The sequence below is a fragment of the Triticum aestivum genome, chromosome 5D, assembly GCF_018294505.1.
Source record: "Triticum aestivum cultivar Chinese Spring chromosome 5D, IWGSC CS RefSeq v2.1, whole genome shotgun sequence".
NCBI classification, from domain to species: Eukaryota; Viridiplantae; Streptophyta; class Magnoliopsida; order Poales; family Poaceae; genus Triticum; species Triticum aestivum.
Window position 1 is genome coordinate 512,826,028 of NC_057808.1, and position 26,509 is coordinate 512,852,536.

Below are 26,509 nucleotides of genomic sequence, written 5' to 3' on the forward strand. Positions count from 1 at the left end.
TGGTTGCATAATACCCTACTATTGGATTGTTCTAAAGTGGAAGAAGATTACAAGTTTACAAGTGTAGCGGCTCGTCCTAGGAAGGGAATGAGAGCGCTATATGCTTATGTCTAATCCTCCAAGAGTCCAACCCAGTCTCCTTTTATAGTGTAAGAAAACACCACATTGGTTAAGAACAGTGTTAAGCCACCTAAGTACCAATGAATAGTATCCATGCATTGAATGGGGTATGTGTCTTCTTCTCCTGCGCCCGGGAGCGGACGCACGTCCCAGTGGTTTAGTAATTTAGTTGATTGCCTATAAGCAATTCCACATAGCATATCATCACTATTCCATACTTGCTATTTGTATTATATTATATTGTATCTTTTCTTAGGGGGCACCTAATTTTTATTTATAAGTTCTTCAGCATCTTGCAAAACCTATCATTTTATGCCCACGTCGTAATTTGATTTCTTGTTTCTGAATAAAGCAAACGTTTGGTGTTTGTAGGGTTGTATTAGTGGCAGATAAGATCTGAGAGAATATCAATCCTACCTTTAGCTCCTTGTGGGTTTGACACTCCATACTTACCACTTCCATCATTGGAAAGTGCTATGACAATTCCTTGCACTTGGGGATTATCACCCCCACGACGTGAACCCAAACCCATGCACTGGGTGGCGGCGCCTGGCCGTGCACGTCCTCGGTGTTGGCGAGCGTCGGCAATTATTGTGGAAGGGATTTGTGTGGCTGTCGAGAAGAAAGAGATAGAGGAAAGACAGAAGTGGATATGTGGGAGGAGAGAGGGGATTTATGTGGCTGCATCTACATATGGGCCAGACTGCGGACACGAACGGACACACCGTGGACCTAAATGGACACAGAGGGACATGCCAGATAGACATAAATCAAGCGCATGTATGGTCCACAAATGGGTCGAAATGGACACAAAGCGGACAGCTTGTTTGTTTGAGTACTGTAGTTGGGTCTTGAATTTTGTCCCATGGACCCAAATGGACGAAATGGGTCTCTCGATTGGAGTTGCCCTAAGGAAACCACACCCACGCATCGAACAACTCCACTCTCCTCTCAGAACAAACGTCGTCCAACAGCATCCCAAGACGATATACCGAACAAAGAAACACCACCAGAACATAATCAAAACCCAAGTCGACGTAGGTAAAACGAAAACAAAACAACCAACCACAATAACCTGCTAGAGAGAAAAATAGTCACACAAATGAAGAACGCGCCGCGAAGCATGCTTTAGGCTTAGAATATTTCGGCCATTTTGCAGGTTTCCGCATTTTTCGACCTGAACATGTTCGACAAAAGCCCGCCGGCCCGTAAAAAGTTTTGAGGCGACCCCCATATCCGCTCGTCCGCCGCTATATGTATGGGGTCAGGGCATTTTAGGGTTACCAAATCAGATAAGCTCCACCGCAATCCGCCTCTCTACCGCTAGAGATAGACCACTTCAGCGCGCAATTAGTCGCCCGTCTCCTCTCCTTTCTAGTTGTCGACCGCGGATCCATGGCAGGCGGGCCCTACCGTGGCTGTGGCGGCCACGCCGGCGCTGGCGTAGGCCGACGCGGGCACGGGATCTCGGTGAGTGAGCGTCGCTCCACGACACCGCGCAAGCCTCCTCGAGCTGCGTCGTGGTAGTGCATTCGTGCTCAAGCGACCAAGACGACAATGGGCGACGCGACTGGAGGTCGTGGCAGGCCCGGGAGCACGACCAACTCTCCCGAAGCGGTGGCCGAGGGGCGTGGGGTGGGTTCGATGTGCTCGACAAGCACATCTCCCCCCACATATAGTGGTGCCGCGAGACAGAAGAAGCCCTGCTCGCCGCTAAGTGCGGGGTGGCGGTTGGTGAAGAAGGAGCTCCGGCGCGCCTCAAAGTCCCTAGGAATGAGCACCATCTCGCGGTCACTCTCTGCAAACCGGCGGTGAAGTTTTACCTCGAAATCGATGAGTGATCTAACTATCTACGTTTCGGTAATGTAATAGTTTATTTATCTTTGAGCTATCCCCGTTTGTGCCATTTGTGAAGAACTTTGTGTGATGTGAAGAACTGTGGCTTGATCGTCAACAATTTCTGATGTGAATGTTTTTTTTTAATTTAGAACTTTGTGTGATGTGAAGAACTGTGGCTTGATTGTCAACAATTTCTCATGTGAATGTTTCTTTTTAAATTTATAGTATCTGTTTAAGGGATCTGTTTTGCTGTTGCTTGCGCGATACCGCAAAAACGTTTTTGTTTTTGCGATATACCTCAAAGGTTTTATGCGGTGCCGATTTATAGCAAATAGCTCTAAGAAGATAGAGATTTTTTTTTCTTTTGGAATCATAGTGGTGGGCATAAAGCTGGGTATTTCAGTCATACACACGTACCACTGGCGTGTGGGCTCCATCCGTCGGCTGACTCGGCATTCCACGTGCGCATCCGAGTAGATAAAGCTTAGCTATAAATCCGGACGGGTTCGCGTCGCGTGCCCGGCCGGCAAACCGCGACCGATCGAACAACCCGAACCGCCTGCCACCGCAGCAGAGGCAAATCCGAGCACGCCGGCGGCGGCGGCATCACGGCGCGGGGCCGGCTTCACCGCACGCGCGCGGCTCTCGTGCCGTGCGCGCCTCGACCTCCCCCCGCTTTCCCCAGGCGCCGGGAGGCGGATCGTGGTGGGATTCGCGTGCCGGTCAAAAGGCCGGGGATTTGAGGAAGGAAATGGCGGTGCGGGCGGGGTGGGTGGTGGCGGTGGCGCGGGGGTCGGCGGCGGCGTGGCAGCGCGTGGCGTGCAACCCGGAGACGCTCCCGCCCGACCGCGTCCTCGCGCTCATCTTCTGCGGGCCGCTCCACCTCCTCGCGCGCCTCGCCGCCTGCCTCTGCGTCCCCCTGCTCGCCGCCAGCGCCCCCTTCCGCTTCGCCTCCCCTCGCCGCCGCCGCCGGCTGCTCCTGCTCCCGGCCCCCGAGCTGCTGCTAGCCCCGTACTCCCCCTCCCCTTCCTCCTCCTCCTCCTCCTCCTCCTCCTCTTCATCGTCCGACGAGGATGACGACGACGGCGACCACGGCGGCACTGAGGACGGGGACGGCATCAGCCCTCACGTCGATTGAGGTACGCGGCTGCTCATTCACTGCTTTTGAGCTCATGCCTGATGCTTATCGCGTACTAGTAGTAAATTAGCTTGGAATAGCTTTATTGTGCTCCTGTTATGGAAATGGTTTGTGCAGTGCGTGAACTCTGAATAATCCGTAGCTCCTGTTATGAGAATGGGCGGTCTAACTACTAACGAACCCGATGGATTTCTTTGGGCCCCCCACTGGAAATCAACCGCATCAGAACTGTTCCTTGTAATGTTCTAGATGTAACTTTTCAAGTACAGTCCGATGTCCTTTTCGAAAGAAAGAAAGAAAGAAATTCAATCCTATGTAGTATCAGTTCTGGGCATGTGGTCATTTGACAGTATGGCTTATAAGCCGCTAAATTTTAGATGTTGCAAAGCGCTAGTATATCTTCAGGAAGTGGATCATATAGCACCATGCCAGGAATTCTGCTGATGTTTGCCTGATATAGAAATGTGCATTTTCATTGTCATATTTCAGATTTGAATGTGGTGTCGCTGAGTTGCACACCTGATTTAGTTAGTCTACATGATCGATTCATTGACACCATTGAAACGAACCTAGTAGTTTAGTTGCCCATTTAGGAGTTGCGTATTCAAGTGTGCAGCAATTCCTAAGGGACAAGGTGACTCTAGATTCTATACACACTCATTTTTCTAAGATCATAAACGTATCCATTAGCTTGTTGCTTCTTCAGAAAACTTGTGCATACAATGCATGCTGTGCATTGTTGTTCAAGACTTGCTATGTTTTATTAGATCTATCATTGCATCAATCCATAGAGCATATATCATGCTTTTGACATTCCAGATCAGTTACATATCCTGAATTCCTGATGTAAACAGAAAATTAACTTGCTGATGATATTCAACATGCTGCTTGAGGTTTTGACTCTTAATGAATCAGTGGCGATGGACACCGGAGCAACTTACTGACAATGAATCTGTGATATATGGAGGAATGGACTTTTAACAATATCGAGGAATATGATTATAAGGACAATAGTTCTCAAACACATCTTCGTAATTGACTGTCTCTCCACCTTCCTCAATGAATGATATTATGTAGTGGCTTACGTGGCCGGTCTGCTAAAACTTTTAGTTCACTACACCCATTGAGTTTTGTTCTTGACTTCCCAAAAGCAAGGCCTTAGTCTTAGAGAAAAAGCATGTTTCTGGAGTACTATGTGGCCAAACAGAAATGCTCTACAGTACTGTATTTTGATGGGAGATTTTAAGCACTTGTGCTAGAGTTAACGGATCCAAAGGAAGCTTAATATGAATCTTTGGCTACTTAAGAAAATGTGACTTATGTTTTTACAGTTTAACTGCAATCAGAATTTGTTTGATGCTATTAGAACATAAGATAGGTTTATTTAATTGACCAGTTGATATCATGTCACTCTAATGAACTGGGTGGTTCCGTATTATTATAAGATAGATAGTGCCATCATTGAGACATATAGGGGCTTCTTATAGGGAAAATACACAGGAGCTCCTGGGTGCTCCACACCCCTATACCAATATTAATCGTAAAAAATACCAAAAAATTCAAAATAATCTAAAATTTGGGGATATGAAACGTGGGTTCTCAATCTACTCCCGTGTGAAATTTCGTGAAAAAATACCAGGAAACGTATCCGCGGCGAAGAAAATATTGTCCGAATAAAAATCCTTCCAAGCAGTTTTCTTCTATATATAAAAAAATTGTCTTTTTTGCCACGAATACGTTTCCTGGTATTTTTTCACGAAATTTCACACGGAAGTAGATCGGGACCCCAGGTTTGATATCCCAAGATCTCATTTTTTTTTTCAAATTTCTCGGTATTTTTTTTAATTTAATGTTCGTATAGGGGTGTGGAGCACCCGGGTGCTACAAATCCGCTTCCCTTCTTATAGATCATAATTTGTTTGTCCATATATGTTACTTGTGTGTGTCAAGAGGATATTTTGGCATAACATTTTTTTCATCTTTAAAGTTAATATTTACGCCCGGTAGGCTACATCCTTTTTATCAAAAAAAAATCTTGGTGACTGAAAAATATAAAAGTAGATTATTAAAGTAAAAGTCACAATTATGGTATGTCCATATCCTCTGCCGCCTTTGAAAAAAATTCTTTCACCCTGGCAATTAGGCATGTATGCTTGATGCTAAAAGCTTGCATTGCATTTCATAGAATAAGAATTTCTGTACTGGAAAATGTTGAACTTTTTCATATCCTCATCCTGCTCTAATATGTATCCGTTTCAGGTTGCTTAGGAATAGGCTCTGCAAGAGAGAACTTTGGTCTTCAGTTTCAAAGACACTACGCTTTCCTGCGATACCTCACGCAAAACCATCAGGCCTTCTTGTCTCTTAAATTTCAGGACCTAACAATTTGTGGATCGTCATTGTTAATAAGCTTATGGGCTGGGAGCCACGAAACAGACATCCGAGAGATGAAAACTGGTTGACATTGTCGGTGTGTATATTATTGCATTGTATGTATAAGTGGATCTCATCACCAAGTAGTGGTGATGAAATGTCGCCTGTGTGGCTGTGTACTCGAAAGTCGAAATGCAGTTCCAGATTTCATTTGAAATGTCTGCCTTCATGTGTGCAAATAACAAGGTCTCCCTGTTGCTACTTGATGAGTCACATCACATCCTTGGTTCTCTGAAATTTAGGAGTTATAACTTATAAGACATCCTTTGAGAGTACAAGGAAGGAAATACTCCCTCAGTAATACTTCCAAGCAGTACTTATAACTAATCTGTGCTTGCTCTCAGCTAATCACTCCGTTCGAAAACACTTGTCGTGGTTTTATTTTAAATTTGAAATAAAATCACGACAAGTGTTTCGGAACGGAGGGGGTATATTGGAAACCTTTTGCTCTGTGAATCAGTGATGGATTACAGCTGTGCACTATGCCATGCGGACTCCTGTGCTTCTGATTAAAGTGGTTTGCTTTTGTTACTATGAATGTTTGTTTTTGTACGTTTGCAGTGACACCCGAAATGCCATCTTCAGGCACTGATTGATTGTTCTATCAAAAGAGGGGATAGAGAAACATGCTTGTAAATGGGCGGTACTATTGCCTCAGAGCATCTCCAACCGCCGCGCGCGCGGTAAACTGAGTTTTTAGCGCGCGCGGGACGTTTTCGCATGCTCCAGCGGTGGCGGAAAACTAGCGCGTGCGGGAATCGTTTGCGCGCGGGGGGAAAAGGCGGCAGCTTACGCACTATATTTGGCGCACCGCTTCCGGCGTGCCTTTAAATTGCGGCGCTCGCCACGCGGCTATTCCACACTCTCTCTTCCTCTTCCGCTGCCACGTGCGCCTCCACCGCTTCCTTGTTGCTTCCTCGCCGCTCCAGCGCCCTGCCACCGACGCGCCACCATGCCGCCGTGCCGCCGAGGAGCGTCGGGCTACCGCGGCGTCCGCCCCAACGGCTGGTACTACTCCGACATCCGGTCCGGCGACGTCCGGCTCGCACTCGGCACCTTCGAGACGGCGCACGAGGCCGCCCGCGCGTACGACGCGGCGGCGTGGCGCCTAGGCAGGCCGCGCCCGCAGATGAACTTCCAGGACGTCTACACGCTCTAGCAGGCGCTGGACGTCGCCCCTCTGCCTCGTCTTATCACGGCACAAGACCGTGCGGAGCACGCTGAGCGGTAGCGCCGCCTCCTCATCGCCGAGGAGGACGAGCGGGCCATGGCGGAGTGGCGCTGGCGCCACCCGGAGGACATCGCCGACGAGCAAGCCTACTAGGCGGAGTAGACGGCAAAGCGCCGCGCGGAACGGTTGGACAGGCATCGGCGGAAGGCCCTGGCGTTATCGTAGTGCGAGATCATTGAAAATGGTGGGCAGTCGATCTTTTCGGCTAATGATCCTCTTTGGGACGACATGTGGCTCGGTACCTCGGACCAGACCAGCGAGGATGACGATGATGACGACTGGGAGTAGGTTGTAGTTGCATTGCACTATCTAGTAGTTTATGTCGTTGGACCATAGTTTTATCTATCTATGCTGTGAAACTATGTAAAATATCTATGTATCGTCGTTTTTATCTATGAATTTTTATTTTTTAGTATCGTTTTAAAAATATGTACGCAATGTTTGGTTGCTGGAGCTACGCCGGCGCGCTGCATTTTAGCGCGGCTACTGGTGCTACGCGCGCGCGCTAAATTTTAGCACGGCTGCTGGAGCCAGCGCTACCCGCCGCGCTTTTCCAGACGATAGGCGCGCTGCAAACTGCTTTTTAGCGCGCCGCGCGTTGGGCGGCTGTTGGAGATGCTCTCACAACACATTTGATTAAGATGTACACACTCTGTTCCTAAATACACATAAGATGTTTTTGGCAAGAAAAGATGTAGTAATAAAGCCAAAGTGTACTAAAAGAACCTTTTGTGGCATACAGTAAACCCCTTTGACAGTATAAACTTTTAGAGTATCGGATAGAGTTGTTATAATCAAATACGGACGGGTCAAATTCTAGATTTAACATTGGTGCTCATATTTTTTTCTGAATTTATTTCATACGTTTCTGACGATATGTTTGTTCAGTGGGAGGAGATGCTAATAACTGGTTATTAAGCAAAGTCTTGGCTAACCCATCCATCGGGGCTCCAGCCAGTGTGCCGTCGCCTGGACGTCTCCTTTCCCTCCCTCCCGCCTGGAAATGGAAGCAAACCGCGAGCAGAGCAGGGGGGCAACGGGAAACCCCCGACCGCGTGCGATCCCAAACCCAAAATCTTACGGCTATATCACCCCCAACTTCTCGCCCCTCTCCTCCATTGCCTGCCTGTCGCCGGATCTCTCCCTTCTCCTCGACTCGAGCTACTCCTCGAGAAGCCGTGAGCCAGCCAGCTCTTGCCCCGGCTACTCGCCGGGGGTTCCGTGTTCGTTCGTGGGCCGTGGGTGGGAACCGAGGGGAGGCCAGAAGGTGGCCGGCGGAGATGGGGTGGCCGAGGTGCGCTCTCGCACTATGGGCGGCGGCCGCGATGGTGGCTATGCTTGCCGCGGCGGTAGGGGAATCCGATGCGGGTCAGCTGGAGCGAGCGTAAGTACAGAATTTCCTCGCTCACGTTTCACGTTTGCTATGCGCCTTTATGCGTGAATTGACCCCCCTTTTCTTGCATTTAAATGTAGCTTGGATTCGAGATTATACTGTTGACGTATAAATGTATTGCCTAGTCTCTTTCATCAGATCGGTCTTTTGGTTGCATTGACTAGAGCATGCACTTCTATATATACAACTGTTTTGCTTTTCTTTGTCAGCCTGAGCGTTTGGGTAGCTGGTTACTGCTTGCATGGAAAAGCAGTAATTATCATCTAGTCCCTCCAAAAAATTATTATCGTGTAGTTGTGGATATTTTTGCTAATAACATGATTTTCAGTTAATTACGCAGGCCACAATGAACAAGGTAAGAAAATAAAATGCTAGTATAGGACACTGAAATATGTATGGCCTCACAAGTACGCCCTCTGTTCCTAAATGTATTTAAACTCCCAAAATGTCTTACATTTAGAAACAGAGGTAGTAGTATATTGCACTAGGCATTTTGTACCGTAGGGTGAGTAGAAACAAAAAAGAAAAGGAATCAAGAAGTATATACACAAGAGACAAGAGTGGATTTCTTACTCCCGAGCTCCATGGAGCCCCCTGTTTTTTTGAAAAACTCGAAAATCATATTTTAAAATTTTCTCAAAAAGGATCGTCGTAGCCATCAGAACTTTTATAGATGCTACTTATGCAGGTTTCCGATTGTGGAGCCGGATTATGGCCACACCAAACTCCGTCTTTCTAAACAAGGCCTGGAGGCAATCCAAAGGATCAAGACTCCAATAGCTGCTGTTTCTGTATGTACTACGAAATTACCAATCTGAATCAACTGTGCCTCTCATTATGACATGATTTCTTTTTCATTTTCCTAATTATTAATGACACGATGATGCAGCCTTCACGTGTTTGTCTCTGTAGAGACTGAGTTCTATATATGTGTTTGTGCTTGTCAAATCAGGTCATTGGTCCATATCGATCAGGAAAATCTTTCCTTCTCAACCAGCTTCTCTCCTTATCATGTGATAAAGGTACGCCAAGCTTCTGGCCTCTTATGTCACTAGCTTCGGAGAAGTGGTTATTTTGACCAGGAGAATGATAAATCTGCTGTGCAGGTTTTGGAGTTGGACACATGCGAGAAACCAAAACCAAAGGTAAAATATGCCATCAGTTTAATCTTCTTGTGAGTGCTGCACACATATATGCTGATCTGAGATATCAACACACGGCTCCACCTTTGAAGGTATATGGATTTGGGGCACTCCCGTTGAGGTCGATGTCGACGGCTCCAAAGTGTCTGTCCTTTACCTGGACACTGAAGGATTTGAGAGCATTGGAAAATCCAATGTATATGATGATAGGTTTGTTGTTGTTGCCTACAAATAGACTCTGCAGTAATTACGCATTATAAATTTTTGGCTCTAAAGTAAAGTACGTCGTCTTGTTTTCATATTAGGATATTTGCTCTGGCAGCTGTCCTGAGTTCTCTTCTTGTCTACAATCTCCCTGAAACGGTGTGTTTCTAACACCCTTATGTCTACTCATATTTTATAGCTGTTAATTGATTTAGCGATTTTAAGGCCGTCAGTTTCACATACTTGATAGATTCGTGAAGCTGACATATCCAGACTCTCATTCGCTGTTGAACTTGCTGAGGAATTCTACGGAAGGTTTGGTTGCTGCCATTTCTGATTGGACCTTTTTATTTTAACAAGTGTATCTTCCTAGTGTGTTCTAACAAGTTTCTATTTTTCTACATGGCTTGTGCAAAACAAGGGTGAAGGTAATAATACTTCATTAACTTGACTCTCAGAGTTATGAAAATTAATTGAACACTATATGTAATTCGTGTCTCCTGTTTCTGCAGGGCCAAGATGTTGCTTTTGAGCCAGCAAAACTTCTGTGGCTGATACAGAGGGATTTCCTTGGTAAGTTGTTTGTGCTTTAATCAGGTCATTTTGTATCACGGGGTATTTATTTTGGCCTGTATTGAGTGCTAGATGTATGAATTGTCATGGGAGAAATATATATATAGTGTATCACAGATCAGATCATCAGAATTCAAATTGATTGGCGAACTTGGTTCCCCTGAATCCTGATCTCATTGAAACTGTTGCATTCTTTCTGAAGATTTGACCATTTCTGAATTGAAGAATTCGCTTAGGGATATGATTGACTTTCCCTGTTGTAGATAGATAAATTCAACAAAATCGCTAAGTTTCTACTCCCACTGTAAACTAATGTTTAGTGATCTGAAAGATCTTATATTAGTTTACGGAGGGAGTATTTCATTTCTCTTCTGTGCAAAAGAGTTTACATACCGTAGTCCCTTCCGCAGACCAGTAGACCACATTGTATTTTCCTGAATGGTCCTAACATGTTGTTTCTGTCTCGTCTTTTATCTGATTATTAAAACAGCCCTTACGTCAGCTGTAGAACCACACTTTGGCTGAATGTAGCAACTTAGAGATTAAGTAAATTGGCCTTAATCCACTTAGAGACATTGAAAGTTATGATTAGTTAAATTAGAGCTGAGATTTCGAATTAGCTAAGGGAGCTATCTTTATAAATAGGGGCTGCATGTATATGTGTTATATAATCTATTGAGAATAAACTACTTGTGAAGATCTAAATCCCAGTCCCCAAACTTTACCCCTCACATCCCCAGTGTCATGGCTTCCTACCCTTACTCCTTGGAGACATATCCCCATTGGCACGTCACTCGGTCCTCGGACTCTTAGCAAACACAGCATGTGATTACTGTTTAGCCATGTCTAGTATTTGCAGTTCAGGGTTTGCTGATCATGTTTTGTTCTGAGGATAATTCACTATTTGGTCGAACTTCCCTTTTTCGTTTTTTAATTGTTAATTTTCATAAAACAGAAGGAAAATCTGTACAACAGATGGTTGACGAAGCTCTCCAACGGGTGCCTAACAGCAATGGTTAGTTCAAGTTATATTGCTGACTACGTATTTCATTAGTTTGAGATTCTTTTGCTATTGAAGGAACTCTGTTTGCAGCTGTTGGATCTCGGAATATCTTTTGAGCAGTTGAATTAACCTTCTTTTAATGTCTTATTACAGGAGACAAATATATTGACGAGGTACAATTATTTCAAGCTATATCTAAGTGGAAAAATATGATATGCGAGTTTGTTAACAAAAAAATGGTTTTCATGTTATATTAGGTCAACCAAATCAGAGACTCGTTGGCAATTATGGGTGATAACAGTACTGCTTTTAGCTTGCCCCAGGTGTGTTATAACTTATAACAAGACAATTATGGTTGTCCTACCCATAACTCAATCTTTGTTCATTCCAATGATTCTATGCTAAATTCTCTTTTGTGTCTACACCTGATTGGGAAGCTGAGACGATGAAATTATTCTTTTCCAGCCTCATCTCCAAAGAACAAAGTTATGTGATCTGGAGGACCAGGAACTTGAACCGTTGTATGTACAAAGGAGGGATGAACTGAAGCAATTGGTTGCATCCATGATAAAACCAAAAATTGTGCAGGGTAGAACTTTAAATGGAAAGGAGTTTGTATCCTTCTTAGGGCAGGTAGTGCTCGTTTGTGTTCAATTTTTTATGTATATTTAATCATAATATTTTCATGAAAAATATTATCTGACATTGTATGATTTTGTCTAGATACTTGAAGCTTTGAATAAAGGCGAAATTCCATCGACAGGGTCGCTTGTTGAAGTTTTCAATAAGGGCATCCTTGAACGTTGCTTGAAGGTGTATACTGAAAGAATGGAAATAGTGGGTCTACCGGTATCAGTTGATAAACTTCAGCTAGTTCATGGGTTGGCAGAAGATGAAGCTAGAAAGCTTTTTGACAAGCAACATTTTGGTAAACATTATGCTGCTCAGTCCTTCCTCAATCTTGATGAAGAAATAAAAAAGGTTCTGTTTGCAGCACTTAATTTTATGCACTTCAAATTATATACGCCCCATTTTTAGTTAATTAAAGAGATGGCAAAATCTATTATTTTCAGTTAACTGAATATTCTTTTTAGGTGTTGAGAAGCTATGGATTAGCCAATGAGTATCAGTCATCAAAGCTGTGTGAAGCAAAGTTCTCAGAGTGTGAAGAAAAAATGGATCACCTTCAAGCCTTGAAGCTTCCTTCCATGGCAAAATTCAATGCAGGATTTCTCCGCTGCAATCAAAGTTTCGAAATGGAGTGTGTGGGGCCTGCCAAGGGTAGCTATGAGCATCGAATGTCAAAGGTTTGTTTATTTCAACGCAAGATACCTTCCATGAGGAGAGATAATCGTCCACTAACTGCAAATCATACTTTTTTTCTCATAAATGAAAACTAGAAGAAATCATCCTTTCACTTTATATTCGTATGGCGTTCTAATTTAGTTGATGATGATTAACCACATCTTACTTTGTTCTGCTACTTCTATATATTTATTTGCTGTTTTCTTTCTAATAAAGTAAAACATTCATTGAAGTAGGTAATGATGTAGAACTAGCTTTAAGCACCTTTTCTGATTTATATGGATAAAAATTGGAAAAGGCCAATCATCTACACATTAATCATCTCTGAAATGCCAAAGTACACTTTCTGCAAGATGCTGTATTTTAAGGCCTGGAAACTCTCGTGGTGTATTTTATCTGACTCTTAAGGCCGGTAATCAAAGACTAATCATCTAGACACTGATGGTATGGCCAAAATATCGCCCTGCTGTTCTGTGAAAGGCCAAAGTAGTGCACTTTTTGGAAGATGCTGCATTTTAAGGCCTGAAAACTGTACTCTTTGAACATTTCTTACCGAAGCCTATATATGATCTCTCGTGGTGTCGTCTATTAGCTGACTCTTATTCCCATGCTGCATCGCATGCTCCAACAGATGCTCGCAAGGTCCCGTGCTCTGTTCATCAGGGAGTACAACAACAAACTCTTCAACTGGCTGGTGATCTTCTCCCTAACCATGGTGGTGATCGGGCGGTTCGTCGTAAAGCTTCTTCTACTTGAAGCCGCTGCATGGGTGATGTTCATCTTCCTGGAGACGTACACGAGGTTGTTCTGGTCATCGAAATCGCTCTACTACAACCCCGTGTGGCATGCCATCGTCTCTTCGTGGGAGGCCATTGTGTACAGCCCTGTTCTTGATCTTGACAGGTTAGCTAGCTTTCTTCCTTGGTGACAAAGTCCACAACATATACACAGATCTCTGTCTGACTGACTGACTGCTAGTATATCACTCTTACAACATTGTTTTTTGTTTGAGCAGATGGGCAATCCCAATTGTTGTCATGATGTCTTTCTTAGCTGTTTATTGGCGTTGCATCGGCGCAAGGGGAAGGATCGGTCGGTCGGTGTTACCCCTGTACAATGGGTCTTTCAGAAGCAGCTCCGGTCGGCCGAGGACAGATTAACGCCTTCCACATTTGAGAGATATGGATATGGATATGGATTAATAGATGGTTGCGACTTCAGACAGAGTGTTTGACACTATTCTTTTCATGATAAAATCGGAAGGCGGAGATCTCGGATTCTTTCAACCGGGGTGGATGAAGGCGCAAAAAGGGTTATGCTGCTGACCCTGTGAATTCCTTGGCATCACCAGGGTGTACTGATTAGTGATTACAAAGAGGATCCTCCATCATTGTTAATGAGCTCATGGGCTGGGAGCTTCAAAACGGACATCTGAGAGAGAAAAACTGGTTCTCATTGTCAGTGTATATATATTACTGCATTGTATGTATATGTAAGTGGAACTCATCACCATCTATATATATATATATATTGGTGATGAAATGTGACATGCATATGTGCTTGAAAGTCGAAATGCAGTTCCAGATTTGAATTGAAATGCCTGCCTTCACATGTGCAAATTCTAACAAGGTCTCACTTTGCTACTGGTTTTTATTGGAAACCTTTTGCTCTGTGAATCAGTGATGGATTACAGCTGCGCACTATGCCATGCCGACTCCTGTGTCCTGATTAAAGGTGTTTGTAACATGCGGTGCTTTCCATGATCCCGTCGCCGTCAGTGTTGGTAAGAGAAGTGAACAGGTGATGTGCCTGTAAAACTCTGGTGCCTTTTCTTCAGGAATTGGATGTATATTTTTGTGAGAAGAGACAACTTTTATCATGCTTCACTCAGCAGGGAATGAGGGTTGGTGGATTTGGGCCAGAAGCACTAATTATGTGATGATTCCACACTGTATTTTTTGGCCATCAAATCATTACCTCCAATTCCTTTGCTGTTAGGGTTATCTGTTACCCCTGGTATGGCCAGGGAATAAGTATGGGCTTGGTGGTGGTGGTGCAGCGAGATCGACATGGGCATGGACAGAGAAAGGTGGGGGATCTTATCATGTGTAGTGAGATGTGCCACCGCATTGTCATTTCTGTGCTCTCTTCTCATCTGATACAGCCAACAAATTCCATCCCTTTCTACTGCCAGCAATTTTCATGGCCAGCTAGTTATTTTTACTGTTTCGTTTCCCCTTTTCAGCTCTACTGGCTTGTAGTATATATATCCCAGCTTTCTCTTGGCTTTCAGATCCGAAGAGGCAAGAAATTGAATATACTTCAGATTCCAGACTCCGTAAAGGTACATTTGTATCCATCTCTATGATGTACGTAGCTCCTCTCCTTTTGTATTTGTTCTGATTCTGTTTCTGTTTCTGCTACGTACTTGCGGTGTTCCACAATAATGTGTGTGCATACCTAACCATGATCCAAGGAGTAGTATGATCCAACAGGAAGGCGGCCAAAGACAGCCTTTCTGCCTACCCATTATCCTCCATAACCCATCCATCTCGCATTTAACCCTTTTCGCACCTATATATCCCACAGTTGAAATGCAGTATGTATGCAACATGCCGAGACTCCTGCGCCCCAATTACTGATTAAAGGTAGTATGCAACATGCGGTGCTGTAAAAACTGTGGACCCTTTTCGCTTGAGGAATTCGATGTGTATTTGTAAAGACAAGGAGATTATCTTATCTGTGGGCGCACAACTGAACTTTTATCATGCTTGCTTTCTTCAGCAGGGTATCTGGGTAGTGGGTTTGAGTTCAGAAGCACCAATTATGTGATGGTTCCGCATGGTATTTTGCTGGCCATCATGTGTGGTTTAGTCTTTCAGTTTCAGTTATCCGTTAATGACATGCTGTGTGGTCAAGGAATTTTGTTAGCCCTGGTACGGCCAGGGAATAAGTATGTATGGGGTAGGTAGGTAGGTAGGTGGCGATGCATGCGGCCCGTAGTTAGACAGAGCGAGGTGGGGTGACCTTATCGTGTGCCACTGCATGTCATCTCTGTCTGTGCTTCTGGTCTGCTACGGCCAACAACACATTCATCCTTCCCACCACGAGCAGTTTTCATGCCCGCCTAAATTTTAATGATCCATTTTCCCTTTTCAGCTCTACTGGGCTTCCAGTTCCAGCCCTGAAGTCTGAAGAGTGAAGAGGCAAGAAACTGATGAATATACTCCAGAGTCCAGAGATCCCAAAATCTGTAAAGGTACGCTTGTACCCATCACTATTAATTGTACCTATGCGTGCGGCGTAGCTTTGTTATGTTTATTATGCTATATACAGTACTTTGCGTTGCTCTACATGTGTGTGTATACCTGCCATGCATGATCCACGGAGTAGTGTCCAAATACGGCCTTTCCGTCCATGCATTATTCACAACCCACGATGGTGCATGCATGCATTTATCCTGTTTTTACAGCATCATCAAGAAGCTAGAGAGGGCGTCATTCTCTTTCATTTTCCAAACAAATGATGCCCTGTCCTATCCTACTACGGTTGAAACGTAGCTTTCGGAATATTCACTCAACTGAACAAATGGATCAGGGTAAAAAGAGTGCCCATCACTCATTCTGATTGTGTGGAAGTGGAACCCTGCGGTGCGTGAATAACCTCGGCACATGATCGGCTGGCCTCATGGACCCTGGACACGCGGGGTCCGTCCCATGGAGGAGCAGACTACTAGTTTACCGTTGAGAGAATTCCTTCTATCACACTACTCTTAAATTTGATGCCTTATGTGACACTCCCAACTTTTTGCTTCCTCATGTGACTTCTTGTATAAAATTTATGCCTCACATGACACTGTCGTCGGTTCTGTTAAATCGTTCCGTCACTTTTTACCCGTCTGGACCAAACTGCCCCCGTTTGACTCGATCGAGCACCCCAGCCTTCCTCACGCCACGAGTCGAACAGAGACTCTCGAACGAAACCCCGAGCCCGCACCTCACGCGTCAGGGCGGAACCCTAGCAGCGGCGGCGCGGCTGTGTCACCGGAAGGCGCGGCTGAAGGAGAACCAGGCCGCGCGGCGGCCGAGGGCGGGCAAGGCGGGGCGACCGATGGCGAGCAAGGCAGGGCGGCCAAAGGCGGGCCTGGAGGCGCGGAGGGCGGACCTGGAGGCGCGGAGGGCGGGCAACGCGCCGATTTGGGCTGGTCGGCTTGGGCAGATTGGCAAGAAGGGTGAGTGCTTCGAGCTTGTACTCTCCAGATGCAGTTTAGTATGCTGAAATTTAGTAGCAATGTTTATGTATTTCTCTATGATTTGCAGGATGGATCCAGAAAAGGTAGTGCAGATGTTGATTGCATATTGTGATCCCTCCAAAGAAGCATATGAGCCTATCGCCGAGGATTGGACAGATGTTCAAGCGGACAACAACACAAAAGAGGCCGATGATAGTTATCTTTGCAACCCAATCCCGGAGAATGAGCATGTTGGTATTGATGAGGAGAAAATGTATTTGGAGAAAGAACCTATACCTCTAAAATTGGTTCTTTTTTCTGGTAAAGAGAAAGACAAAACCAATGTTTCTGAGGATGATAGCGAGGATGGGAGCGAGGAGGAGCCTGAAGTAGAGGAGGAGGAGTTGCATGAGCCAGATCATGCCCCAAATACAGAGTATGACCAGCAAGACCCTCCAATGACTGTAGGATCCACATATCCCAATATGGATGTGTTTAAGTTGGCTCTTTCTCAGCATGCAGTCAAACGTGACTTTGAGTATAACACAGAAAAGAGCACAAAACATAGGTTAAGGGCCTATTGTAAAAGAAGAGATGAAGATGATTGCCCATGGAGGATACATGCTTCTACAACAGCCGATAGGCGTACTGTAATGGTAATTGTCTAACCGTACTTATTTCTGAATATATCTTGCATAAATGTTGAGGAGATTTTAGCTTACTTGTATTCCTCTTTTGTAGGTAAAAACAACCTTTTGACCACGATTGTTCTAGTACGAAAAGGAAAAAGAAAGTGAAGAACGCAACTAAGTTCTGGATATGTGAGAAGGTGAAAGATTGGCTCATTGAAGATGCAACTCTAGGAGCAATGGAATTGCGAAAAAAGCTGAAAGAACACTACAAGATCAAAATCCACTACAAGAGAGTCTATATGGGTAAGCTGCTAGCCTTGAAGCAACTATACGGTGATTGGGATAGTAGTTTTAACAACTTGTATAGGTTTAAAGCACAAGTTGAAAGTTGCTGCCCTAATAGCATAGTGCAGATCGACCATCATACCATAAATGGTAAAATAAGGTTTAGAAGAATTTTTGTTGCTCTCAAACCTTGCATAGATGGATTTCTTAGTGGCTACAGGCCATATTTGGCTGTGGACAGCACCTTTATGACAGGCAGATTCAAGGGGCAATTGGCTAGTGCTACTGCAGTGGATGGCCATAATTGGATGTATCCAGTTTGTTTTGGAATTTTTGACTCTGAAACAAATGAAAATTGGATCTGGTTCATGCAATTGCTAAGACAGGCCATAGGATCACCAACAGGTTTAGCCATATGCACTGATGCCGGCCAAGCAATGATGACAGGGGTAAAAGAAGTGTTCCCGGAGGCAGAACATAGAGAATGTATGTTCCACTTGGTGAGCAACTTCAAGAAGAAGTTTACTGGAAAAGTCTTTGATGACCACCTATGGGCAGCTGCTTACTCATGGAACCCATATATATTTGACAAGAATTGGGCTGCAATGGAGGCAGTAAAGCCAGCCGCAACAGCATATATTAGGAAGTGGCACAATAGGTTGTGGTCTAGGAGTCAGTTCTCGACCATATGCAAGGTGGACTATGTAACCAACAACTTGGCGGAGTGCTTTAACAATTGGATCAAGCACCACAAGTCATTGAACTTGGACGATTTCTTGGACAAGGCGAGGCAGCTGATTATGATCTTCTGGAATGATAGGAGAAAAGTAGCAAAGAAGTTAGATGGGTTGATTCTACCCCACATAATGAAGAAGTTAAACGCATTGACTAGAGAATTCAACTTGGAGGTGGTAGAATGCTCAGAAGAAGTGGCTGAAGTGGTTGCATTAGGAGGCAGCGGTTTTAGGTTTGTCGTTAACTTGCAAGATCGAACATGTTCATGTCGACAATGGCAAGTTTGTGGTCTTCCTTGCAAACATGCGCTTGCATTCATCACATCACTTAGCGATGCTCACATAAAGAATTACGTTGATTTGTATTATTCCACTGAAAAATTCAGAGCAGCCTATTCCAACCTGATCCCTGCTATGCCTGACAAGAGCCAATGGCCTGAATCTGACCATGGATTTTTCATGCATCCACCACTACTTAAAGCTACAGCTGGCAGGCCTAAAACTGAGAGATATAAAGGTTGTAGTGACAAGAAAAGAAAAAAGGGCAAGCACTTATGTCCAATTTGTAAGGAATATGGGCATCATTGGCACAACTGTAAGAAGGGTAACCCTGATGACATTGCTGCAATGTTGGCTATTAGGTAATATAGATTACTCTTTCTTGCTTTTCTTATTATTTTTGTTTGCAACTACATGTGTTAACTAGTTTTCCTATTGCTCATGTAGAGAACCACCAAAGAAGAGGGCAAAGACTAGCAAAACAGCCCAGTCCATTGTGCCTTGCGAGGATGGAGTACCAACAAGGATGCTTTTTCCACCACCAAGGTTAGCACTTATACACTTCTGCCAATGAGTATGAAAACTCAGTTTATGTTCTAAGTTGTTTCTTTCTCATCATAGCCAAAGCTTAGAAACTACAACTAAGAAAAAGAGAAAACGTGACAACACTGAATCTGGAGGTTCAAAGAGGTACTTTTCTGTATTACTTGCTGCCATAAACTTGTTGTTGCTGCCATAAACTTGCTGTATTATGCTGCTGCCATAAACTTGCTGCTCTAAACTTACTGCTGCCATAAACTTGTTGCTGTCATTACTGCGATAAACTTGCTACTGCCATAAACTTTATGCTGTCATTACTACCCTAAACTTATTGTTGCCATACACGCATGTGCAGATCAAAAACTGGCTCCATTGAGAAGGCCAAGACGAAAAAGAAGGTTGCTAAGAAGATTCCGGTGCCACTTGACAGCCCAGCAATGGGCACAAGGAGCAGAAAGTTTAATCCTCCTAGCCCTGCTATGAGCACAAGAAGTAAAAGAAGGCTCAGCTTGTAATTTCATATGCTTCTATGCTCTTCCATTGATGTAATGGTTCTTTTGGAGTTCTTGTGATATGATGGTTCTTTTGGAAGTCCTTTAGCCTGACATATGTGAACTATTGGTGACTTATGTGTGAATCTGGTTGCTTATGGCACTTGTTGAGAATTGTTCAATTGATTATGTATATGTAAACTGTGTGTAGGGGATATGACATCAAAATGCAGGGGAGGTTTTGCCGATTTTTTGAATTTTTTTGAATTAGCGTTTCAGTTATTATGAATCTACATGCACGGTTCCATATTACATAGTACAACAATATTTCTTGTATTTTTGTCACACATTGCATCAGGGTCAAAAGTGACTTTGTATGTGAAAAGTTGACACCGTTAGCTCTAAAAATACACTAGAGTGTCGTGTGAGGCATAAATTTTACACAAGTGTCCGTAGAAGGAAGCAAAAAGTTGGGAGTGTCACATAAGGCATCATATTTTAGGAGTAGTGTCATAGAAGGAATTCTCTCAGTTTACCGTTACCATGGTAACACAAGCTTTTTAGCCATGGCAGCAGCTGCATTATTGCGCGTGTCTGCCAAGCCTCGGCCACCTGTGGACAAGATCCATTCATCCCCGCCTTCTTTGGAGCCCTAGAGGGGGCACTGATAAAAAGGGATTGGCTCCTAGCCTAGGCAAATCTAATCGCTTCACGGGCAAGCGATCGATCCATAGAGATAGAGGATTGTACTCTGGCACGCATAGGCTATGTCTTTCTTGGTCTTTTATAATTTATGGTTCGTTGGAAATCTGGTTTCCATTTGAGCTACAGCTACAGTATATCCGCTTGAACCCTGGAGAGCGCTTGGGTCTAGGATCTGTGATTTCACTCTGTTCAGGTACACAGTATACTGCCTGACTCATGCATCGACTTGCATGGAAGATGGAATCCTGTTCAGTGCAATTTTGAGAGACCGCAATAATTTTCAAAGATTGCAACTTGAAAGGTCCATTTGAGACAGCTTTGTTTGTAGGGGTACTCATACGTACGGTAGATTGCCGCATACATTGCTTGCTGCAGTAGTACGTGGCAGCAGGATAGGTGGTCCAGTTAACATGGATGCATAGCACACGCTGTGATTGAACGGACCACAAAATGTTCCTGTGCGTAGTGCATAGGGGAGTACAATTAGGCACGGGCTGTCATTTTGGTGAGACGTCTCCTTCGGCCGGCGTCCCAACCACACACAAGAAAGCCATACTGTCAAACTAGATGACCTTTTGGTGTGTACTACAGCCCATGTATAGGTTTGGCCGTGTAGTCCCCTTTCCTGGATGCTGCTGACGGGGAAACGTACGTGCTTTAGATCATCTACAATCACAATTGGCATATTCAAGCCTCTATACACCAACAGACGTGTCCGCTGGCACTGACTGGGGATGTACGTCGGATTTCTTCACAAACAATCGTAGCAGGCATTTTCGATTACCATTCTCATACAAACTCATGCATCGTCATGATCTACGGAAACTACTACTATCAACTACTCCCTCCGTCCCATAATATAAGAGCGTTTTTGACACTAGTGTAGTGTCAAAAACGCTCTTATATTATGGAACGGAGAGAGTATTAAACTACTCGTCCTCGTCGTTAGAGATGTCGACGAAGTTGGTGTCGAAGCCGCCGATCTCGTGGTCATTGGCAACCGTGCGCATGTCCGGCTCGTCCTCGTCCTCCTCCTCGAGCTCGGCGAAGAGCTTGTCGATCTCCGCCTTCCGACGACGGAGGATGCGGCGGTTCGCCTCCACCTTGTGCTCCAGCTTGAAGGACTCAAGGAGGGCCTACTGCTCAGCCAACTCCTTCGCCTGAGCCACCTTCAACTCCGCCATGGCGTTGGCCATGTCAAAGCCCACAGGCGCCAGATCTGCCGCCGCTTCCTCCTTTGGCTCCTCCTCTAACGCCCCCTCCTCTGTCAGGCTCCGGCTCCTCCTCCTCCATGGCAGCATCATCCTGCTCATCCGGCTCCCCACCTCCTGTTGCTGCTGCTTCAGCTCCGGCGAATCTGAAGGCAGGCCGGCAGCGACACGAGCAACGTGCCTTGCCCGGATCTCTCCTCCTCGAGCTACAGCTGGCGTTCCGGCGTCAACATGGCGTAGGTGGTGATCCTCTGCCGGGCCATGGCTAGCGGCTACGGCGAGCGGATGGAAGCTGACGGTGTGGGTTGGAGGGGAAGGGAAGAAATGGGGATGAGCTAGGGTTGGGCTGCCATTTTCCGGCTTAAATAGCTGGACTTGCTCCCTTGGGCGGCACGCCGGAGCGGCGCCATGAATTCTTTCGCACCGAGACCCGAAGGAGGTGCCCGTCGGACCGACGGTCTCTGTGTGTGACCGTGTGGGCCCTTACGATCAGTGCTACGTGGCGGGCACGTCCGGGTGTTCCCATATCCATTGCAGATATGGGCGAAATATGGAGACTGACGGTCAGTCTGGGTGTTTGGGCCGAACTTCAGCGACATGGTTGGGTGCGGTTTTCATATCCGGGAGTTTGGGGCGGGTACTGGGTCCGGTTGTAGATGCTATTAGGCAAACCGTACCTGTAGATTTTAGAGTTGGAGTACCAGACCGTGGACCAATGCATGTTGTTGGCACGTCGTTTGTTTATGTTGAAGAATGGCCGGTGGCGAGAGAATGATCAGGACGACGCCGTACTTCATTATCAGAATAAACACGGCGAGGACGACCCTGTGAGTGCGAGGCTTAGACTAGGGAGCTTGAGAGCGATCCGCATGCGAGGCATCCCTGTCAGGCCAGCCGAACTCGGGCTGGTTAGTGGTTACCACCTTCCCAATCAAACAGCACAGTGCAAAAGGGCATGGCCGTACGTGCCTTTGTGCCCTGTGCGTCGCATCTTTCTTTCTTTCTATCTATCTTTATCAGATTGGTAACATTTGTAGGCGGATACAAATTGAACGCTATTTGAATGACTGACCATGTAGAGCGTGTAATATTTTTTTTTAAAAAGGAGGATGACCCCGGTCTCTGCATCTGGGCGATGCATACAGCCACTTTATTAATTATTCTCACAAGACCTTACAAAGTCATACAACAGTAAGACTAAAGCCGTCGTCTAAGCAACAAACTGTCGCTACACCTATCCAGTTGATGAAGGGGCGCAGATAGCCTGGGTCTAATACCAAACAGACATCGCAGCCAAGCCTAACATCTAAGACCTGAGACCCCAACCTAGCCACTTGTCGGGTCTGGGGCACACACTGGTCCGGCGTGCTCTCAGAGGCCGCCGCCGCCAACTGCCACCGCTTCATCTTCAGAACTGTACTGATGCATCAACCTTGCTCGGTCTAGCTATCGTCGAGGCCACCACGACGCGCATCTCCTCCCTGCGCGCAAACAGCTGAGCACGTCGTGGTCGCCACTGATACACCTCAGTGCCATGCTGCCAAGTACCACCAGCCGACACAGCTTGAAGTCCTTGGAAGATATGTCATGCGTAGCACCTGCCGACCAGGCATGACAAAGCGTAGCACCTGTCGGTCAGGCATGACTTGACATCTCCACCGAAGCTCCGTGCAAGACGAAGCCGCTCCACCTTCTGCCTCTGACTTCCAGCGCTGCTCCACAAACGATACTCCCAAGAGAGACACCGCAGTGCCGTCATCGCCCGATCTGGAACACCAGATCCTAGGGTTTCCCCCGGAGCAGCACGAGTGGGTCGACAGTAGTTACACGACGATGCCTCCATGAAGGTAACGGCGAGAACGCCGCCATCGCCTGCCGTCGGCTCGGTTTTCACCGGCAACCATGTCACCCCTACTCGCAGCCGGGACTAGATGATGGATCTCGATATCCGATCACCAAGCCTCTGGCCGGACATCTCTGGAAGAAGATGACCACCACGTCCACCAGTGTCACCACGCCGGGCACGCGTCGCCGCCGGCACCCCCATGGTGCCTAGAGGCCGACAAGCCCCGACGAACACCACGCCTCGCCAGCCGCCATGGCCCAGGCCCAAGCACCACCAGATCCAGATCGGATCGGGGTCAAGGGCCCCAAGCCGCAGCCGCCGCGGAGGCTGCACCACTGGACGGTGCCCTGCCCTCCACCCCGCCGTAGGACCGAGTCATCGCCGGAGCTCCGCTGCGCCACGCTGCCAAGCCGCCGCCGGAAGAACTCGCGCCGCCGCCAGGGGAGAGAGAGAGACGCGCTAGGGAGAGGCCCCGCCGCCGCCGGCACTGCCTGGGCTTTCCCCGGCTGTGTCCCTCGGCGGCGGCGAGGGGGGAGGGAGGGTGGAGGAGGGCCGGCGGCGAAGGAAGCTAGGGTTCCCCCGAGTCGCCTCAGAGAGGGACGCGGGGGACGGGGGTAACTGCGAGGCCTCAGGACGCAAATGGTTACCCTCGGCGAGCGCGCAAACTTGCATTGAAAAAAGAGGTGTTTGATTGTCTCGTCATGAGTACAAAAACTACACTTCTTACTTCCGTGCCAATTGCGACGGGCGAGATTGTCTTTGGTTAGCACAACTCCCTTTCGAAGATACCACATAAAGATTTTAACCTTTAGTGGAATCTTCGACATCCAAATTTTCTTATTATTATCCACTGGGACCACTGAATGCGTGAGCGCACGATACATAGAGTCGACTGTGAAGGACCCAGATGTAGTGAGGTTCCAGTGAAACGTATCCCGTCCTTGTGTCAGGCTGGACGGCATTTCAAATAGGTTCAAAATGCTAATTCGGGTGGGAGCATATGCCTTATTATGGGCACTCTGGCTATGTAGGAATGATTTGGTTTTCGAGGGCAAAAACACCTCTCATTTGCAGGTTATTTCCCGCTGTACGCACTCGCTTCATACGTGGTCTACACTACACCGAACGGAGTATCAATCGCTATTCAAGACGGTGTGTACGCGGTTGGAGCGGGTGGCCAGAGAGGTCTTCACTCAGCATGGGTGGCGGCATAATCTACGAATAGCCGCACCAACTCCTTCGACATAGGCGGACTGTCGGTCCTATATGATCCTACTGTTGCTGATATGTCGCTTTTTTATATTCTTTCAATTTGTTTTTGTTTGGCTATGTGCATCTTAGTTATGTAGATGCCGGGTGATGCTCATTATGTTTTTGTATCCGCTTGATGCTACATTTTGAGTCAATAAAAATGCCCTTTATCGAAAAATCTATCTTTGCTGTTCCTAGTTTATGTTGAGCATCGGATCCATCCATATCCATGCATGCTGACCTAATTAATTGGCGCGCTGCCTGCCTGCCTGCCTGCCTACCTGCCTCCAGGGAGTTCGTTCGATCGGTCTTGACCGTGGGCTTCAATGTGGTATGCACGAAGACCCAAGACCGGACCGGAGAAGAGGACACAATGTTGCGCGTTCACTGCTTCGGCCGCTGCTTCTTGCATCGGTGCGTTGGGACAAGCCACGCCAGCATTGCTCGCTAGGGAGGGAGGGAGGCACACCACGTGACATTATATCACGGCGTTTGAACTGAACTCAATTGAATTGCGGCCCATGCATGACTGACCCCTCTTCTGTTCTTACCTAGGGTCCCAACGCCAACGCCAACGCCATCGCCATCGCCCCTGCAACTGCCGTCCAGCATCTCACCACACGCCAAGCTGACGTACTATATGCCGATCGTGCTGTGTCTCCACGCACTCCCTGACGCTAACAAATTCCTTTTTTTTTTCAAGTCCGTTCATGTGCACATGAGCACATCCATTCAATCCTGCTCATTCAGCTTGGTGCACGACTGATCTCCATTTTGTGCCATCCTTCATCAGTGAGTGAGGCAGCGAGCTAGGGCATGCAATGCAATGATTTGGCTCTTATTATGGGAGGGAAGTAAGTATGGCCATTTGCTGTAGCAGAGCATCACTAGCTAGGCTTTTGGCAGTAACCACTTTGTTCATGGCCGATCGGGGAAACAATAATAAGAGGAACGAAAGTGTGTGGGAAAGAAAGGCGTCTTTCGGGCGCTTGTGGCATGAGGGGAAAAGCCAGCCAGGGGCTAAAGCAAATCGACGGCTTTCTAGCTCGCTCATCAGGGCGGATTGATTCCCTCTGTTGGCCATCTTGCATTGCCTTTTGTTTTACTTAAGCTCAGTGCTCCAGCAGCAGCTTGTGCACAAGCACATGCCGTGCCACTCACAGTGCACCAAGTGGGTTTTAAATGAGCTTATTAGCTCTAATCTTGAACTTACGAGACCAAAGCATGCATGGTTGCTTCCTGGGAACAGAAAATGGAGAAAACTCCAATCTTGTAGTCCTAGGCAGTCAGCCCTAGAGTGAAAACTCTTTCATTTTACTAGTACTGCTTTGTGCAGTGCTTTGCGCCATTCCAAGCTGATTGTGTTTCCACCGGCCTTCCTTCCCTGTGGACCCAGGAGTGAGGGGTGTGGGGGGTCCTGCCATGCGGGCCCTTGCCTCGTCAGAACAGAGGCGGACCACAGGTACTACTGCACGCACGCACGCAAATGAATCTTGTAGTGTTGTGTTTAGCAAGTTGTTGTTTTTACCCCGATTACCAAGACCGTAAAGATCCGGTCGTGGGGAGACCAATCAATCATCCCGTTTTACTACTCTACTGAACTGTAGCAGTGGTGCGTCGCATTCACCATGTGTTACTTACACTGCTGCTCCCGCAACGCGCCAACCAACAGATCAGACCATGACCAAATCACCAACCCCCGGCGGCAGCGGTAACACTATAATTACCGCGTGCAGTGTTTTACCAGGGGTTGTTTATGTAAATTTAATTACTACGTACTTAACTGTTGTTGGTGGTGCTGCTGACAGACGAGCCTCTGGTTGAGAGAGACTGATGCGAAAAGACATCCCCGGCGATGTTGTCTGCCGCAGTGACAGTTAAAATATTCAGCAGCAGAGTGATTAGCGTACGGACGGGGTTCTC

The 26,509-nt window shown here is 46.4% G+C and overlaps 3 protein-coding genes across 4 annotated transcripts; all 3 read left to right on the forward strand.

Moving 5' to 3' along the window:
- The first annotated feature begins 2,469 nt into the window (after positions 1 to 2,469).
- LOC123123349 (uncharacterized) lies at positions 2,470 to 5,687 on the forward strand. The gene is made up of 2 exons (XM_044543841.1): positions 2,470 to 3,098; positions 5,357 to 5,687. Exon 1 carries the CDS (start codon positions 2,711 to 2,713, stop codon positions 3,095 to 3,097), a length of 387 nt encoding a protein of 128 aa, XP_044399776.1. The 5' UTR covers positions 2,470 to 2,710; the 3' UTR covers position 3,098; positions 5,357 to 5,687.
- A 2,067-nt stretch (positions 5,688 to 7,754) lies between these two features.
- On the forward strand, positions 7,755 to 13,936 carry LOC123125852 (guanylate-binding protein 4). Its single transcript, XM_044546299.1, has 17 exons — positions 7,755 to 8,145; positions 8,843 to 8,945; positions 9,107 to 9,176; positions 9,261 to 9,299; positions 9,389 to 9,506; positions 9,602 to 9,659; positions 9,751 to 9,815; positions 9,922 to 9,928; positions 10,013 to 10,073; positions 11,029 to 11,088; positions 11,230 to 11,249; positions 11,334 to 11,399; positions 11,542 to 11,709; positions 11,800 to 12,057; positions 12,171 to 12,383; positions 13,013 to 13,284; positions 13,397 to 13,936. The coding sequence occupies exons 1-17, from the start codon at positions 8,042 to 8,044 to the stop codon at positions 13,539 to 13,541; spliced, it is 1,827 nt and encodes a 608-aa protein (XP_044402234.1). The 5' UTR covers positions 7,755 to 8,041; the 3' UTR covers positions 13,542 to 13,936.
- A 1,602-nt stretch (positions 13,937 to 15,538) lies between these two features.
- Positions 15,539 to 19,674, forward strand: LOC123125853 (uncharacterized). Of its 2 annotated transcripts, XM_044546301.1 has the most exons (8): positions 15,539 to 15,640; positions 16,322 to 16,612; positions 16,701 to 17,268; positions 17,354 to 17,547; positions 18,745 to 18,904; positions 18,990 to 19,088; positions 19,164 to 19,232; positions 19,438 to 19,674. In XM_044546301.1, the coding sequence occupies exons 4-8, from the start codon at positions 17,481 to 17,483 to the stop codon at positions 19,595 to 19,597; spliced, it is 555 nt and encodes a 184-aa protein (XP_044402236.1). In that variant the 5' UTR covers positions 15,539 to 15,640; positions 16,322 to 16,612; positions 16,701 to 17,268; positions 17,354 to 17,480; the 3' UTR covers positions 19,598 to 19,674. The 2 variants fall into 2 exon arrangements, with proteins under 2 accessions (XP_044402236.1, XP_044402235.1); XM_044546300.1 differs by lacking the exon at positions 15,539 to 15,640 and having other exon boundaries at positions 15,835 to 16,612; positions 17,354 to 18,904.
- Positions 19,675 to 26,509: the final 6,835 nt, after the last annotated feature.